We start from the raw sequence: 19,059 nt of genomic DNA on the forward strand, positions 1-19,059 counted from the left end.
CAATGTGAATGGGAAAGGCCTTCGCCTGTTCAACTTCTCCGCTTTTGTTCCAATATCGCGATACAAGAGCGAATTATACTATATCATGTACCATTAATCAATGCTTGGACGGTGTAGGCCAATACATAGAAAGAAAGATACATGTACATGTATACGGTGTTGAAACTCAGTGTCTGCATGTCGCCCCAAAGACCCAAGACATAATGACGTCACGCTTTGTTTACTCATGTGCGCGTTGCTTTGAGAGTCAGGGTTGAATCAGGTGTACGATATGAATTTGATGAAATAAAAAACTACAGTACAAAATTAAAGCAATTCGAATGTGTGATTTACGCTCCCTATTAAATGCTGTTATTTGCGGGTGTCTTAAAACACACATTCATAAATACCTAAGACAGTTTACGCATTCCTATTGGTCGAGAGCCCATCACGTGGCCAGTCTTAAACGGATGATAAAGACATGGCTAGCTGGTCTTAAACACTTTTCCAGTGTCACAATAAAATGTGGACTCTTAAAAATCCAGTGCCTCTTATCGTTTCATTGGTTGAACGTTCACAATCCTTACGTAGGCATGCGCAACACTACCAGGGAGTTAGAATTTTATAGTTCTAAATTCAAAACGCAACGCGCCAGGTGCGTTCTGCGCGACATCGCGTAGAACATGATACGCGCGCGTCAATCTCCATAAAGGGTTGTTTACATCTTATTCGCCAGCTGAACACTCCATTATTTTGCAGGAGGGATGTTTCAAAAAGCATAAAGTGAATTTGTTGAACAAAATCGGGATGTTTTGAACGAATTATATGATTTTTTTTTACAGAAAAAGTATTTATGAATGGGAATAAATATGTGCTCCGTCGGTATTTATCAGCACCCAGACTCTAAGTGGTATTAAACAGAGTGATAAAAACCTCCGGAGCACACATTTATTCCCTTATTCATTGCAAGTTAGGTGGGAGCAGCTAAAAACAGCGTCATTTACGACACATCTTTTGGACGTGTTTGGACAATGTTTTTCTCCTTTTTATTTAAACGTACCAAACTATATTAAACATCATTAATAAATACCTTGGAGAGTTGATGGTTTCTGATTGGTCGAGACTCGATCACGTGGCCGGGCATTAACGGTGATAATGACCGGCTTCAAAGAACAAGCGAATAAATGGCCCCTGAACCAGCATTGATCCAGCCCCATGGAAAGCAATGATTGGCCAAATTTACAACAGTCATACGGCAGCTTGTAACAATACAGCACTGCACATGCGCTCAACCACCTTCGCGTGAGACTGACGCGCGCGTACGCAACACAGTTGCTATGGGTGCGCGCGCGTAGGAAGTTTTGAAACGACATTGTACAGCAGCAGTGCACTATACTGAGGATGTTACGACGAAAGCGTAGATCTACGATTTATTTTCTGTAAATACTTCGCCCATCGACATATTTACCTTTCCTAAACCAAGCATCTTTGTAATTCTGGACACATGGAATGTGTAAACGAAATTTCAGCTTCCTCCATAAGGTAAAAATATGAAAACATTGTTGTAATTTGTTTGGCTACGGCAGCAGAAGTCGTACGCGTACGCAATGAAGACGTTGCAATACCAGCGCAGCCTGGGCCCGGCTGTGGTGTATATAACAACGCTTATTGAAGAGACGGGGTACCACGCATAAGCTAAAATATGGCCCATGAACATGAACACAAAAAAGTCTGGAAATATCGCCGGAAAAAAAGTCACAAAATTGGAGCATTTTAACTGTTAATTTCGTTAAAAAGGTATTTATTAATGGGAATAACAGTGTGAGGATCCGGTCTTCACTGCATGATAATGACCGGGTTTGGGGGTGACCGCTGTTCGTCTCGGTCCATTAACAGCGGTCACCCCCAAACCCGGTCATTATCACGCAGTGAAGACCGGCTCCTCACACTGTTATTCCCTTATTAATTAAAGCAATTAAGTACATTTACGTTAATCGAAAAATATTGTAAATACGTGTATATAATTTTGTCTAATCAATAGCAACGTGAACTAACGTCAATAATCTTGCCCATTTGTACATACCTCGATATGGCTTCACTTACTATTAGCGTCCTTAATCACTCAAAAGTAAAATGACCTTTTCCAAACTAAATCTGACTTAGATCTCATCGGAGGATGATGCAAAATGTCAAATAACAGATGGGAAAAGGATGGCAGATAGATACTCGCTAAGACGTCCGACAGGCGTCGGTTGGCGCCCTCTACTGTTGCTTTCATCGCCGTTAATACTGTCAGTTTCATTCACTGCATCACCATCCTCGTCTTCGCAACCTTCCTCACCATCACCATCACCACCATCGTCGTCCTCATCTTCGTCTTTATCATAATCAACAATTGAGACATACTTCACTCTCTCAAGACTCGTCGACAAGCGACCGAGACTGAGGTCTTCACCTGGCTCTGCAGATGGTTCGAACTTTACCAGCGGCACGCAAGGCAAGATGCGGGGCACTTGACTACGGCCTGCGAACATTCGGAAACCGCGGCTCATTTCTGGAAATCTTCTGAGGTAATCGTAATCGCTCTTTGGCATTTCGCCTGCGGAGTATCCGATCGCATCCTCTAGGTTTTTCTTCAGGGAGAGTAAGTCTTTTGTGAGCTCGGCGTAGTCATTTTCTTTCGTCGTCTGGATCTGAATGAGTTCGTCAGTGATGCGACAATTTGCTGCGATCACTCTGTCTATTTCACGCTCAGACGTGTCCGCGATCTGTTGTCGGATTATCTCAACCGTTTTCAGCAAATCCTTTTTAATTCCCGAGACTGTCTCCAAAGTCTCTTCGACTTTCGCGAGAGATGTTTCGTACATCGGCAAGAAATCTCCGATGAACTCTCTCTTTGCTGTAGCCACCGTGTCAGCTATTTCCTTCAGATCATGGCGATTATGGGATTCCGTAAGACACGTCACACATATGAGCTCGGAGCAGGTTGCACAGTAGACTTCGTATCTTTTTCCAGTGTGATGGTACATGTCGGTATTGGCTGCGTCTGGTTTTGCAACACCGTGTCTACCATGCTTTCAAGTTTGAAATCCGTCGGCAGGTTTTCAACACCACCCCTCGGAATAAGAGTAACTTGTTTGCACAGGGGACACCTGACGTTTTTCTTAGCTGATTTTGCGTGGGTGAGGAGACATTTCTCACAGAATCTATGCAGACACGATAAAGTATTAGGCTTTGTGTACATTTCATAACAAATTGAACAGAGCAGATGATCGTCGCCGAACTTTTTGAGTGCTGAGCTGCACATCCCTCCCTCTGCCATGTTTGGGAAGATAACTGAATCAACTCTCGCCTGATCTATGCGACATAGAGAGAATTATTATTAATTGGATGTCATAACAGAAATGCGTTTCAGGTAATTTCTATACGAAATAACATACATCAAGAAATAATACTCAAACATTATGCGAAAGATATGTACATTGTACATTAAAGAGGTTGTGGAATGCTCGAAGACATTTCCGTCATTTTTGGGGTATATAGAGCCTAAGGTGTGATGAAATAAAAACGACTATTGTTTCTGTCATGAAATGAGTACAAAAGGTACTTTGGAGAACTGTTTTTCAATTCCTTTCATGCCTGTTTCGACCCGAACGTGCAATTTGTGTAAAAGTCGTCGTTGCGGGCAGCAAACAAAACACAGTAAATCGTGACGTAATAAACAGGACTCCCGATGCAGAGTAGCATAAACGAGTCCTGTTTATTACGTCACGATTTACTGTGTTACTATTTACTATATAACTCAAAAACTTCATTTAATAATTTCATTTGAGATGCCCAGTATAGACTTTTTAAAGTGGACAAAATTTGGTAATCTTAGCTCAGTTTTCAATTTATCCGTGCTTTTGTACTTCTCGACAAGAGAAAAATAAGGGGATAAATAAAAACAAAAAGTTATGTGGTGTTGACCAAGCATTCAGGGGTCGCGATTGGTTACCGACTCCCATATAGGGCTCTTCCTGGGTCTCGGATTCCCCGGCCCACCACACCTCCTTCCCTATCCATCCATGTAACCCAAAGGGGCCAAGCACCGTTAAGGGAGGAAACGAGGCGACACCCTATGCCTTGCTGCCGAGACAGCAAAAGAGCCCCGTACCTATGAGTAGATGCATAACCTGGACTTCGCAGACAGTCCCAGCCGGTGATTTAACTGATTGAGCTATTAAAGGTCGGTTGGTATTTAACGACGGGAAATAAAGACTCTTAAAGTAAATGACTGAGCGCGTGTATTGAAAACCAAAAATGCACCAACGGGACTCGAACCCCGGACCCCGGGTCTGTAGACAGAGACCCTAACCACAAGGCTATTCAGTTATATATTCGAACCACTGAGTCTTAATATATATATAGTCGTAGGCTAAACACTTGGAGGATTGTTAGCTCAATATGCGCTTTGCCTTCATACATGCATGTAAACAAAAACCTTTAAACTTTTAAATAATTGTAAACGATTTAAATGACTTGTAAACGAACCTGTTTCATTAAAATACAATTTTTCTGAATTTTTTTTGTATTCGTAAACGGTACATTCGCCGTATTTATTTCCGGTTCTGCGATGTATCGGTCTATCTCCAATAGCTTTTTACTCTTTAGTCCATTAACTTTGTTTATCGGAATTTCGATATTATCACTTTACTCGGCAAATTATTCATTTCCATCCGCCATTTACTACTTCTTGTGTTTCAAAACATATTAAGTTCGAGGGGGAACCAAGTTATAGTACTCTCCACTGATTCCTGAAGAAGTTCAAAAAAGTTCTTTTTTCCAATGATAGTCGGCCGACAATCGTTGGAAATTGATAGAAAAATTCCACTTTTCTAGAAAATGACAGCAAACCAGGTGCCATGATATCACAGGATGCTTGAGACTATTGTAACGGACAGTCTATGCACACTTTTGTTGTCATTGCTTTCTAGCACTAGTGCTCCGGCGGAGGGGCTCCGGCGGCGCGCACCTGACCTGGTTTTGGGTCTGGCTAGCGCGCGCTCCGGAAATAGGCTCTACAAATAGGTTGGCTAAGTGGGGTTCTTTTGTTCTATTGCGCGGGAAGAACTTGGCTGGATTCCAGGGTTGGGTAAAGTTGTAACATTGTAATACATTTTGTGAAACTGTGCATGTATATGCTGGGAATTGATCAGTTGCAGTTCTGGTAGCGGTGCGGCAAGTTGCCCGCAGACTCCGCTTGGCGAAATAAATGAGATTTTCCTTCAGAGTTAGAAATCCCGTCTGTGTGTCCCCTTTTCTTGCGTTTGGCCGGATTTGGCGGACAAGAGCCCAGTAGGATCCCGCTACAAATGGTGGCAGCGGTGGGATATTGACGGGATTTTTGACTTATCACTGGAAATGACGGAAAGCCGAGCCGTAGTTGAGATCGTGGACGCCATCAACGATGTCATCATTGACGTTCGGAAGGTGGGAGATTCCTTGGAGCGGCAGATTTGTGGATCAGCCCATTCCTCGGACAGACGTAATCCACAGGCAACTGGTTCAGCGGTAGGTGTGTTGCAGAGGATCAATACAATGATCGCCGAATTGGAAGCGATGTACAGCTCCGATGATTCTACCAGTGCGGATCAGGATGAAGATGAACGACGAGCAAGCCTGTTCAGCGGTCCGGGTGCAGAAGTTGATGTTAGGCCGGGTTGTCGCGTGAATCGGGAGACCACGAGTAGGGAGGCCGCTGCGAGCGATGATAGCCCTGCTGTTGACGTGGAGCCCCGTCCCGTGATACTGGCGAGCATGGCGGCTGTCCATCGGATCGAGGTTCGTGGATGCACCGACTTTTCCAGTCCTGATCCAACTGCTGCGGAGAAATTTAGCTGCACATCGATAGCTCCATCGTTGCTGACATCTCCATCGATGCACACTGATCCACCGTTGTGGACGGCTCCGCTGGTGCATGCCGATCAGCCGGGGCACGCTGAACTCATCGACCGCCGTACTGCCGGGACAGCAACTCAGACCATGGACAATCGACCAATAGACACTGACCTTCATGTTCAGGTGACGGCAACCGAGCCGGAGCGGCACTATCCCCCGGCGAAAGCAGCCCCGCTGGAGCAAGCAACGACATTGACTTTCAGACCGCAGGTGCACGTGACAGGGACAAGAACAGTAAGCCAACAGACTGCAGATCCGGCGATGCAGGACGCATCTAAGAAGACGAGGCCAAAGGTACAGGGAGTACCACAGAAGACAGGATACCCGTTGATGCAGGGAGCATCAAAGGCTGGGAATCCGCCGGTGCAGGGTGCACCACAGAAGACGAGGCCGCCGACGAAGACAGGGAATCTGCCGGTGCAGGGTGCACCACGGAAGACGAGGCCGCTGGAGACGACAACAGTGCGTGGACAGACACCAAGGAAGACAACGGGGACAAAGCAAGGTTGGGGAGTCAACGACCAGGTGGCAGGAGTACAGCGATGTGACCTGTGTACTTGGCTGAAGACACTAAAGCTTGCGAAGTGCAACACAGACAGAGACTGGAGAGAAGTTCTCTCTTGGATGGACATTGTTTTGTGAAATAGTAAGGACATAAAGGACAGTTTCCAAGTGAAGGGAGCAAGACTAAAAGAGAAAAAACTGTAAAAGAATGTGTTGAAATTGTTGTAAGGTAGTCATCACGGTTTGTTGTATCATTGTTTGATTCTGTGCACCAGTCTGGGGACTAGAATCAACGCTGATCAACTTCCATTGAGGACACCCATTGATAAACAAAGTTCAAGTGTTTGATTTCTCATGTTGTTTCCAAAATGTTTCCCTGTTGAAGAGGTTGTCATCATGGATTGCTGGATTAATGTTTGATCTGAGTAACCATTTTGGGGACCAGATCAACGTTGCTCCACATCCTTTGAGGACACCCAATGTTTGGTTAAAGAAAACAAAAGTTCATGTAAAATGTGTTGTATAAGTGCCCCTATTCAGGAGAATAGGCCCAATTTAAGGAGGGGGTAGTGTAACGGACAGTCTATGCACACTTTTGTTGTCATTGCTTTCTAGCACTAGTGCTCCGGCGGAGGGGCTCCGGCGGCGCGCACCTGACCTGGTTTTGGGTCTGGCTAGCGCGCGCTCCGGAAATAGGCTCTACAAATGGTTGGCTAAGTGGGGTTCTTTTGTTCTATTGCGCGGGAAGAACTTGGCTGGATTCCAGGGTTGGGTAAAGTTGTAACATTGTAATACATTTTGTGAAACTGTGCATGTATATGCTGGGAATTGATCAGTTGCAGTTCTGGTAGCGGTGCGGCAAGTTGCCCGCAGACTCCGCTTGGCGAAATAAATGAGATTTTCCTTCAGAGTTAGAAATCCCGTCTGTGTGTCCCCTTTTCTTGCGTTTGGCCGGATTTGGCGGACAAGAGCCCAGTAGGATCCCGCTACACTATTATGCACTTACAGTCAAGTAAGGTATTTCATAATAATAAGTTATTTGTTTTTAGTTTTTTTATGTTTGCAAATGTTGTATATTACCTTTAAACGTGAAGAAACAATATTAGCAAGAAATAAATCAGTAATTTTACAAATTTGCAATTTGATAGACAGAAAAACAGGAAAGTTTTTAAAGGAATGTCAAATATAAATTCTAAAAGACAGTTCTGAATATTTCAGTGACTTTTCTGTTAAATATTTGCATACAATTCATCATTTTCGATTAATAATTAATAATTATTATATCACAAGATTTTTTCTGAACAAAAAATAATTCTATTATAATATTTTGAGCTCAACTGCAAATTGAAGTACATTTAATTACACATTAAAATTTGCTTTAAAATAAAACATTTTTTGTATACTTTAATATTTGGTTTTACTTGTGACTGAAGTAATTTTAAATTAAAAGCCAAATTTACATTTACTGAAATGAACAAATCTATCAATAATTTCATATTTATTCTCAGAAGAGGGTTTTAATCAATCAACTTAAGAAAAACTCTTCTTCTGTCCCGAATATACAAAACATTTCAATATTCAATTATCAACCGAGTATTCCAATAGCTTTTTTTCCGGTTTGATAGTCCCAACCTTCCTATTACTCCCTAAACTGCCCTTAACCGCCCTGCTTGTTACTCCCTGTACTGCCCCAAACTGCCCTACCTGTTACTCCCTGTACTGCCCCAAATTGCCTTGCTTGTTACTCCCTGCACTGCCTAAATCGCCCTGCCTGTAACTCCCTGTACTGCCCCAAACCGCCCTGCCTGTTATTCCCTTTACTGCCCAAAATCCCTCTGCCTGTTACTCCCTGTACTTCCCAAAACTGCCTTGCCTGATTACTCACTGTAGCGTCCAAAACCGCTCACACACTCTGTGGTTTTATATGGATGTATCAGTGAATAAACACAATGTAATACAATGTAGTACAAGTGCTAATAGGTGTAAGATGATTCTATTTATGGATCTCAACTCAATGCTTGCTTTCCGCGAGCAAGTTATCTGCGTAAATCTGTATCCACTTTCGTTGCTTGTCATCTCTCAGTGTGTGTATCCAGTAGTGCAGGCAACTCCTCTCGGCGTTGGCTAGCGTCCGCTCCACGATCGCCTCGTGGAGAACAAACTTCAGGAAGGGAAGCTTCAGACGTTCATGGCCGAGCTCTCCCAACGACTTGAGAATCTGAGTTATCCGGAGGTAGTTGTGGGACGACCTATGGTCAGTTGAAAAAAAATCACAAATTAATGAGTGTTTTTGGGATATTTACACATGACCAGCGGCGGGATTCGAACCCCTGACACTCTGATCATGAGTCACGAACCCTAACCCCTAGGCCACATTCTCTCCCGGCGGTCTCCTCCAACTCTCCCTCTCGCACCATAAAGGAGGTGCTTGTGCACGAAGTGTATACATATACATGTATTTGCCGTTTTTCAAACCTAGTCTTCACTTCAACTTTTGCTCGACATTCCAAAAATTGTGTCCCTTTTATCCATGACACTTGTCAACTGTACTAGAGAGATACTTCTGAACTTTTTTATTGGCTGACCTGTTGAGATTACGGAACCTCTCTTTCCAGTTGTCCCCTCGTACGATCTTCCCCTTTTGTCGGTCTTCGAGATGCATTCCCCAAAAATGAAGCATCAACTCGTAGGATTTAACGACGCGGTCGCTGCACTTCGGATCCTTACATATCCTCTGACAACAAAAATTAACATATTTAAAACATTTTGCCAACGATTCTTGACAGCCAGCCTAGAATTCCCTTTGTATCTTTCTCACTGACTGGCTGGCCGACGGACTGACTGGCTCACAGACTGATTGACAAATACTTGTACTAAAGCTGGGCAGTGCTATTGTATAGGAGTACCCTGTAACATCAATGAGTGGGTTAAATTTTGCCCATCGTATAGACCAGTTAAGCGTCGTGGCCTAGTGGTCAGTTTGGAGCATTGAATTTGTGGTCTGTGGGTAATTCTGCAGGTTGTGGGCTCGAGTCCAGCCCGGGGTCATGGTGCGTGTGCCCTTGAGCAAGGCACTTTGTCACTCATTGCTTCTCTCCACCCAGGAGTAAATAGGTACCTGTGAAGGCAGTGTTGGTGACTGTGAGAGGTTGATTACGGCCAAGAGCGCCGAAATGGCTGCCTACTGGCTGTGTGTGCTCCCTAGGGAGTTGAGAAGGTTTCATCAGGCGCGTTTGTCCGTTGAAATCAATTGAATAGATTTGTGCGCTCTGGGACCTACTTGCCTAGGCTTGCATATTACAAAAAAAATTTGTTGAAAAATCCATAATTCACACCTTTTTATTGTGTAGGTACTCATATAAACAAAAGCAGGGTAGCAAACAGGGCCAGTGAAGAAATTTGGCAGGGTGGGCCGCCCTCCAAAAATACCGTCACGGAGAACAAGTATTGCTTGAAGATTATGTAGGAGAATGACAGCTGACTGAACGTACCTCTGCCTCATGCAACTGAAGCTCCTGTGCCTGCCGGTTCATTCCCATCTCTCGGATGGGAAACAACCTGAATAGCCAAAATAAAAAGCATATTTTGTTTAACTTGCAGGGTAGGGGCGGGATGGGGGTGTGTGGAAGGGTGGTGTAAGGGAGGCACGTGGTAGCACAAGAAGTAGTCAGTTTAGGGCGGGAGGGTGGGTTTGGTCAATTTAGAAGTCCATTTCGACAAGCTGGGGTTTTGGCACTGCAGAGTCGGGTTGAACACAGTAGGCTACCTCCACCTTTCATGTGACCTGGGTTCTAATCCGACCCAGGCCAAGACAGAGACTTTTTTTTCTCCAGTTGCCGCCTGATTTCAGGGGTCATCCCTGAACTAACTTTCCAGGCTTTCCTTTCACCTTTGCAAACTGAAAAATTCGTGAACATTTTCCTATCAACTTTGTAAACTTAAATTTCGTGATCACCCTCTTTCTTTTTGCCTGTTCACGGTTGAGAAATGCATGATTTCTGTTCCGATCATTCTTGGCTTTCGACCGCATTTATAGAATTTTGAACCAACTGTTAACAAAATGTCAACTTCTCCATTGTTCATTGTTAGCTTTTTCACAGACTTTTTCACGCAGCTTGTGAAATCTTGTGAAAAAAATAAGTCCTTTTTGTGAAGTAATTACTAACGTACCACTGAATGTATCCATGGTGCTCTTCTAGTAGGCTATAATCTCCAAACCAATGTTCGTGCATTGTATCAATATAGGTACCTGCAAAAGATATTTTAAAAAAAGTAAGTTATTCCGAAATGTTGCTCAAAACACAAATTATCAAAGGCCAAATATTCTTTTAAAACTCATGTCTCATGAAAGCACTTGAAACAAGCGGTGTCTGACTACCGGTACCAAGAAATATGATTCTGTAGTCAAGTGTTCTTCAGTGTATTAAGAGGAATCCGAATTTGATAATTTTGTTTTTAACCCTCCTACGTCAAAACATACATTCTGTGCCAAGTTGTCCCAGCAGTCAAAACCAATCAAGTCACTGTATTCAACAGTTAAGAGTTTCCAGCCAACATAAAGCAGGATTGACTGGCTGGGACTGTTTATGTTACTTGATACAGCTATGCTCTGACTGTCAGTGATTGATAAGCCAGCTGTGCCTACCAGTTGCCTGCTTTTGTAGGTTGACTGAATTTGACTAGTCACAGTGCTTGCTTTAAATATGATCTGACTGTTGGTGACTAGCCTGTGTGAAAGGCATTTTGACTGTCTGTGACTGTTCAAACAGCAAGAGGGTAAATAAACGAATGTTTTTAAAAAAAATACCTCTGGGCTTAGATTCAATCTCGTTGTTGTAGAACTTCCAGTTGTCATTCAGGCTCTTATTGTCCCTCTTGTTCTGAGCAGAAAAGGAAAAGAATGACATTCTAAGTTCAAATTTGATTATTAAACCCCCTTTTTTTAAGTTATGGCAGGAGCTTCTACATGTCACTTGGTGGTCGGTCGGGCAGTCGGTCCCTGACAATTGACCAAAACTATTAGACCTGCACCCGATTTCATGAAGCGCTGCGACGCGTCGCAACTCAAGTTACGACGTGTAACACGTCGCAACTCGCGTTAAGACGTGTAAGTTAAGACGTGTCTAGTGGTCGTCGCAAAATAATTTCTAAGCCAGTTTTATACCATAAACATTACATGGTTAACGAGATTATAATACCGAGGCAATGTGTGTAAAGTTGTAAATAGAAAAATCCTTGAATAATTATGAATTGGACCGGGATATGAGAATTGAAATTTCAAAGTAGATATACAGTCCAATGAGAGTTTGTTTTCCTTCGTTATTGCATCGCACGCCCGCCATTTTGTTTTACGCTTTAACAAATTTCAAGCTGAAATCCGACGACTCTTTGTTGAAAATCAAACGACTATTTACTGTACGCTGACTAAATACATAAAACAGTCACCGAATTGTGCTATAAATACACCAACGACGCGTCGCTCTTACGACGTGTTTCGTGAAATGGATCGCATGACGCGTCGCAGCTGCGACGCATCGTAGAGATACGACGCGTCGCAGCGCTGCGATGCATCGTAAGTTACGAAGAGTTTGATGAAATCGGGTGCAAATGCCATGTCGTGGTCGTATAAATGCACTCTTGCCGAAACTGGGCCATATGTCATTGTGCACTCCCACTTGTTGAGTTAATGAAGCATAAAACCTCCTCAGTTTCTATTTGTTTTCATTTGATGTAAACAAATGCATACATCATGAGCCCTACTTGTTGTGAACATTACTTCCTTACTGCTTGAATCCTTCCTGTATCCTACAAAATCCATCAAAGTGACGGGATATTCTTTGTACTTCAAACATTGCAGGAATATCAAGTCCGAGGTGTGGGCTCCGTGCACAAGGACCCCCTCAACGGCAAGGAAGGGAGAGTTGACTTGGGGGAGACCATCGGAATAGGCATGCGAATGCATTGCCGACGACGCCTTACGCTGACGCGAAATCGCTACGGCTTTGTGCACATAAAGGATTAATAACTGGCATGCAACTGGGAATTTAGAAAAAAAACGAGGAAACTCCAAACCAGAGATAACAGTGTTTTTCAACGTGTAATGGCATTCATGAGAAGTAAAAACAAAGTGAGGAAATCAGCGGATCCGAGGAAAAATAGCATGCCTGTAACTATTAGTGGTGCGTACTTCGTGCTATATGCGCGCGGACCGGTGCGACATGCATCCACGGAGCTCTCCAAAGTGGTTAAAAAAGCACCCTCTTTTGTTGGTGCATGGAGCCCATACATTCCTCAGTCCAACAAAATCCTCGAAATTTCCAAAATGTTCAAAATTCTGTACGACTTACCGGATAGCGGTTACGATAGGCCTCTGTGTCTCGTGCACACCACGCAGATGGCGACGTTGTGCGGGCCTGCTGCCTTTTCGGCGAACTAAATACTGATCCCTTTTAAAAAATAAAATTGTAGCATATCATACAAAAGTATAACTTAAACAGCTGATTTTATTTGATCACAACGGAAACTGTTGCATCAACTTTTAAGGTTTTTTTTTACTGTTTCACCACTTGCTTGGATATCTTTCCATGTTAAAACAGTCGACTCTGAGTGACAGGCCATTTTGACTGCAGATTTTTTTGTATTATTAGTTAAAAATGGTAAAGAAAATATAATAATGTATAAAAAATTCTGACAAAGTTCAAAACGAGTTGTCATCTGGCTTGTGTAGTCTTCTCTCAAGTCCAATTCATGACTGTACTTCTAAGTCAAATGCCCGCCCACATGATGGCCTTGTCAAAAGACTAATTTCTGGGACTGAAGACTATCCAGAGGTCAAACAATTCTCCAATAAACCAGTTGCTGGCTGATCATTTGGGAATACTCACCAACCAGGTTTTTCTCGGAGTTACCGGCTCCGTATCCGATGATGTGTCGCTCTCCGAATCGCTGATTGCATGATCACTCTTTCCCCGATCATCGCTGCGATTTCTTCCCCCCTTTTTTGACCCATCACGGACAACGAAGCCACCACTTGTTCCGGGGAGGGAGGCCGGATCTGTAGCCTTCATCTTCGAAGGTGTTGAAGTTGCAGCGCCTTGTTTCTGTCCTTTCTGCGATTTGGGCATGGTTCCCTTTCCCGACGACAGTTTATTAGCGCTGGATCCATCTACAGAGTCAAGCAGGCGGATTGCAATAAGCAGTCTTAAAGCTGTCTATGCGCATTAAACAGTCTGGCTGTCAGTCAGTCTATAAGTAAGACCATTGCTATAACACAGTTTAAGTAGTAAGACAGTCTTAAAATAGTTAGCCTGGGTTGGGCTGGCTTAAATGATAGTTGGGATTTTTGGAATTCACTGGTGTGTTGAATTATTCTTTCCCAAAATATTTTTTCCCAGTTGATGAGTGTTTGATGATTAAATCTTAAAAAAGCAGAACACTGCTTGTATAAAATTTCGGAATTGACAATTGATTTCGCATGATATGAATCACACAAACCTAAAAACAACACTTTTGGGGGTTATCTTATTGCAAATGTGCACCTCTTTAAGCATTTAAAAGTTTCCATGTTTTTCCGGACTAACGCTGTTACTGTGATGTCATTTCAGGAATACACTGTTCAGTTTAGGGTTTTTTCTTTCAAATTATTCATCCAAAATTTGCTAATTGAAAACATTTGTGGGAAAGGGATGGTTATGGGATGGCTTACTACCATGTACTGACACATCATATAATCACCACAAAAAAAAGAAATTTATGACAGCAAAATATCCAAAATTCTAGCAATTTTTTTTGCTGAAATAGCCCGTGTAACATTAATCATGGTCGAAATGCCATCACAGGTTTTCTAATGAATATGGAACTTTGCATTAGCTTAAAAACGGAGAAGGCACCAAAACACCCCTCAAAATGGAAAATATAGGTTTTCCCGGCCAATTTCACCAAGTTTTTATTCAATTTAACGTCTGGCTCATTCGATTTAGATTGAAATTGAAAGATCACGCAGATGGGCATTCGACAATCAAAAAGAATCATTCAATTTCACTATCCGGGCATTCTATCGCCTTTTAAACCATTGCTATGATGTCACACTATTGTTAAAAGTGTGGATTCGGATCTACGAATCTCTTACACTGGTCACAAAGTGTGGATTCGGAACGAAGAATCTTTAGTAAAGTGTGGATCCGGAACCTAAATTCAGCGGGAAAAATACCACCACTAGTCACGGCACCACGACTAGTCATGGCAGTGATGACCCCACGACTACTAAAGTCATGGCACCACGACTAGATATCTAGAAATTGGATTCTAGATGTTCTGTGGTGTGATTTGAAGCAATTTCTTACGACTTTCCTCCATGCTTTAACTAACATTTTCTTGCAAAAGATAATTATTTGAACATTGTTTTTGAGGTTGGAGTCATTGAATCAGAATTCTGAGCTATAGGCGTGGGGTTCGGGGCCCGCTTGAGGGCCCCGAAAAACTTTGGATTCTAAATGCTCTGTGGTGCTATCTGAGGCAATTTCTGATCACTTTTACCAATATTTTCTAAGCAAAAGATACATTGTAGTACATAATAGGGCCCATTGCGTCATGTAGACCAATAATATTTTTTTTTAGAAACTCAAAATCTCAGTGGGGGGGGGGCGACTGGGGGGGGCGACAAGGTTTCATGGGGGGGGGTCGCCCCCCACGCCCCCCCCCGGTGGCTACGCCACTGGTCAGGAGGAAATCGTCGTCTGAACTATCCATTTTGACGTAAGGAGCCTGTGTGTCGACTGTCGATACACATGCTAAATATAAACACGTCAGGAAACAATGTTGCAACCTGACGCCACTTCCGCGCTTGTGTACAACATCTATGGAGAGTCATTTCAAGTATTTCCTAACAATTTTGGAAACATTTATCAGTCCCAGATTCATGTCTTATCACCATTTTTGCAATAAACGGCCTTCATTGAGATGATATATGAAGAAAAAAGTGGCGTCAGGTTGCAGCATTCTTTCCAATACCTCTGTTGACGCAATGGTTTAAGTCCGGAAGAATACACTCGCAGTGTGGATTCTTAAATAACGAATCCACACTTTCTCGTGTATTCTCCTTAACTTAGCTTCACTCGTCCCTATCAAAGATGCATTCATATTAAAAGTATTGCGTTGGTCATTCAATTTTGTCTAAACCAGGTTGATCGGGCATTCGTTTTCATTAATGAAAACTTTGCATGGGCCCTATGAATATGGTAAGTGTTCGGTCAGACATACGCAAGAAAACATTTAAGAAATAACGCAAGAGAAGTGTTCCCGACGGTACAACCATTTCCAAACATATTACGTGTTCCGATGTCTTGCACGTCAAGTAATCGTCAACGTAATAAAAACCCCTTGATCAAACGTTTCAACAAGTAGAAAAGATCAACAGTGAAAAAGAAATTATCTTTGTCCCCTTCAATTCATGATTTCGTTGCATCTTGTTTCCCTCATATCAGTTGATTTGTAACATTGTAAATTTTACAGTCATCAAGATTGTTTTTTGGGGGGAAATGAACCTCGGAGAAAAATAGGAAAAAATATCAATTAAAAATTCTTATTAATTTAAATGACCAAACGATAAAAGCGATTGCCCATAAACGAATAAGAAACGAAAAGCATGGTTATACGTTATAAGCGCACAGATGTTCGCTACTTTGAATGCGTCAACCGTCAAAAGGTTGCAAAGACTTAATTTTAGACTGCTACAATTTAAGTCTTGAATGCACCAAAACTAAATAGGCTACCCAAAAACGAAAAAGAGCATTCACAGCAAAATCTTGGCTGCCTAAAACTGAAATTGAATGAACCCCAAATGAAAAAGAAACCCACATTGGACCACATGTGGAAAACTCATGCGAAATTGAATGCCTGATAATGAAAATGATTAGAAAAATTCGGAAATTCGCCGGGAAAACCTATATTTAAACGTACCAAACTATATTCTAGATTAAACATCATTAATTAAAGCAATTAAGTACATTTACGTTAATCGAAAAATATTGTAAATACGTGTTTATAATTTTGTCTATTAATCAATAGCAACGTGAACTAACGTCAATAAGGCAAAAAAAAAGTCTCCGGTTTCTGGTATGCGCGCGCGTCGCCGTAGCCATGCGCGTCGGCAAAATGAAAAAGTTTTTTTTTTTCAATGAAAGATGATGTCTCAAAACCGCCAAACTCACTGGTTTGACTGAAATCCTGCTGCTGCACAATTTTAACGTGTTTTTAGAAGGGGTTATGGTCGAGAATAAGGTTTATGTGGCCTCCCTGCACTCCCATCTATTTGCACTAAGTTTAGTCGGGCACCATTTGCAGTCATCAGCCGACCTTTGAAGCAAAAAAATCAGGTTAAAAAAAAAAAAAAGCCGCGTCGCCGCACCACTTTTTGGGCAAGCTCAATACCAGAAACCGGAGACTTTTTTTGGGCCTAACCTTGCCCATTTGTACATACCTCGATATGGCTTCACTTACTTTTAGCGTCCTTAATCACTCAAAAATAAAATGACCTTTTCCAAACTAAATCTGACTTAGATCTCATCGGAGGATGATGCAAAATGTCAAATAACAGATGTCAAAAGGATGGCAGATAGATACTCACTAAGACGTCCGACAGGCGTCTGTTGGCGCCCTCTACTGTTCAGTGGCGTAGCCAGGAATTTTTCAGTGGGGGGGGGGCCGCTGGGGGGCTGGAACATTTCAGGGGGGGGGGGCGTCATGTAGATCAATGATAATTTTTGTAGAAACTCAAAATCTCAGTGGGGGGTGGGGGGCTACTGGGGGGCGACAAGGTTTCATGGGGGGGGGGGGCTGTCGCCCCCCACACGCCCCCCATGGCTACGCCACTGCTACTGTTGCTTTCATCGCCGTTAATACTGTCAGTTTCATTCACTGCATCACCATCCTCGTCTTCGCAGCCTTACTCACCCTCACCCTCCACCTTACTCTCACCATCACCATCACCACCATCGTCGTCCTCATCGTCGTCTTTATCGAAATCAAAAATTGAGACATATTTCACTCTCTCAAAACTCGTCGACAAGCGACCGAGACTGATGTCTTCGCCTGGCTCTGCAGATGGTTTGAACTTTACCAGCGGCACGCAAGGCAAGATGCGGGGCACTTGACTACGGCCTGCGAACAATCGGAAACCGCGGCTCATTTCTGGAAATTTTCTGAAGTAATCGTAATCGCTCTTTGGCATTTCGCCCGTGGAGTATCCGATCGCATCCTCTAGGTCTTTCTTCAGGGAGAGTAAGTCTTTTGTGAGCTCGGCATAGTCATTTTCTTTCGTCGTCTGGATCTGAATGAGTTTGTCAGTGATGCGACGATTTGCTGCCATCACTCTGTCTATTTCACGCTCAGATGTGTCCGCGATCTGTTGTCGGATTATTTCAACCGTTGTCAGCAAATCCTTTTTAATTCCCGAGACTGTCCCCAAAGTCTCTTCGACATTCGCGAGAGATGTTTCGTACATCGGCAAGAAATCTCTCATGAAATCTCTTTTTGCAGTAGCCACCGTGTCAGCTATTTCCTTCAGATCATGGCGATTATGGGATTCCGTAATACACGCCACGCATATGATCTCGGAGCAGGTTGCGCAGTAAACTTCGTATCTTTTTCCAGCGTGAGAGGTGCAGGTCGGTGTTGCCTGCGTCTGGTTTTGCAGCACCGTTTCTTTCATGCTCTCCAGTCTAAAATCCGTGGGCAGATTGATAACGCCACCCGTCGGAATAACAGTCCAGTCTTTGCACAGGGGACACCTGACGTATTCCTCGGCTGATTTTGCGAGAGAGACAAGACATTCCTCACAGAAGCTGTGCAGACAGGTTAAAGTCTTAGGCTTCCGATAAATATCGAGACAAATTGGACATTGTAGATGAATTTCGCCGAACTTCCGTAGTGTTGAGCTGCACATCCCTCCCTCAGCCATGTTTTGGTGATGATAACTGACGGTCTTGTTGGTCTATATGACAGAGACACAAATTTATATGGATGTCAAATATTGCTCTTTGGCTATTGAAAATAGAAAAAAATATTATAACTAACATAGACAAACACCCTAAAGTGAAGTCATGTCTCAAAGACTAACGGCGTGATGACGTCATAACGGATCACTCGACGTCATCTTAAAGATGCATATTTTATAGTCATATTATATGAACTACAAATCCGATCGGGTTGAAACTTAATTGGTTTGTCCGTGATATAATTTTTTTTAAGTTTTTGAACATTAAACTCATATCTCATGAACAGAACATGCCAACTTCAAAATTATTTTAGTATAGGTTTGTTATATCTGAGATATTTGTCATGTTAATGTCATCAAAATGCGATTTTAAAAATACGTAAAAGGGTACTTCTGGTCTTGATCATGAAACCTAGACGGTATAGGTATTGGTACTAGTATGCAAAATTGTAAGCGACGCGTCACTCACTATGACTTCGCCAACTGATTTTAAAAACATTTTAGAACTGTATCTGTACTAGCAGAAGGTGACGATAAAATGAAATCAGATTGGTGATGATAAAATGAAATCAGATTGACTTTAAACTGAGAACAGACGAAGCTCACATTGTAAAGTTGGTCCAAGACAAGTGACGCCATGATGT

General features: G+C 42.7%; 3 protein-coding genes across 3 annotated transcripts; all 3 read right to left on the bottom strand.

Moving 5' to 3' along the window:
* Positions 1–2,168: 2,168 nt before the first annotated feature.
* On the bottom strand, positions 2,169–3,008 carry LOC119740572. Its single transcript, XM_038215918.1, has one exon. The coding sequence runs from the start codon at positions 3,006–3,008 to the stop codon at positions 2,169–2,171; it is 840 nt and encodes a 279-aa protein (XP_038071846.1).
* Positions 3,009–7,733: 4,725 nt separating this feature from the next.
* Positions 7,734–13,599, bottom strand: LOC119740216 (opioid growth factor receptor-like protein 1). Its single transcript, XM_038215432.1, has 7 exons — positions 13,308–13,599; positions 12,771–12,869; positions 11,231–11,303; positions 10,594–10,672; positions 9,915–9,981; positions 9,009–9,157; positions 7,734–8,672 (listed from the first exon to the last, which is right to left on the bottom strand). The coding sequence occupies exons 1-7, from the start codon at positions 13,545–13,547 to the stop codon at positions 8,435–8,437; spliced, it is 945 nt and encodes a 314-aa protein (XP_038071360.1). The 5' UTR covers positions 13,548–13,599; the 3' UTR covers positions 7,734–8,434.
* Positions 13,600–17,321: 3,722 nt separating this feature from the next.
* LOC119741926 (tripartite motif-containing protein 59-like) lies at positions 17,322–18,474 on the bottom strand. Its single transcript, XM_038217880.1, has one exon. The coding sequence runs from the start codon at positions 18,377–18,379 to the stop codon at positions 17,366–17,368; it is 1,014 nt and encodes a 337-aa protein (XP_038073808.1). The 5' UTR covers positions 18,380–18,474; the 3' UTR covers positions 17,322–17,365.
* Positions 18,475–19,059: the final 585 nt, after the last annotated feature.

The sequence above is a fragment of the Patiria miniata genome, unplaced genomic scaffold (assembly GCF_015706575.1).
Source record: "Patiria miniata isolate m_02_andy unplaced genomic scaffold, ASM1570657v1 HiC_scaffold_5, whole genome shotgun sequence".
Lineage (NCBI taxonomy): Eukaryota > Metazoa > Echinodermata > Asteroidea > Valvatida > Asterinidae > Patiria > Patiria miniata.

Coding starts and splice junctions, on each gene's coding strand:
- LOC119740572 (XM_038215918.1), bottom strand. CDS start 3,008: ATGTACCATCACACTGGAAAAAGATACGAAGTCTACTGTGCAACCTGC.
- LOC119740216 (XM_038215432.1), bottom strand. CDS start 13,547: ATGCCCAAATCGCAGAAAGGACAGAAACAAGGCGCTGCAACTTCAACA. Junction 11,304..12,770: donor CCTATCGTAACCGCTATCCG/GTAAGTCGTACA, acceptor TTTTCTGCTCAG/AACAAGAGGGACAATAAGAG. Junction 8,673..9,008: donor AGGTTCCGTAATCTCAACAG/GTCAGCCAATAA, acceptor AACTGACCATAG/GTCGTCCCACAACTACCTCC.
- LOC119741926 (XM_038217880.1), bottom strand. CDS start 18,379: ATGGCTGAGGGAGGGATGTGCAGCTCAACACTACGGAAGTTCGGCGAA.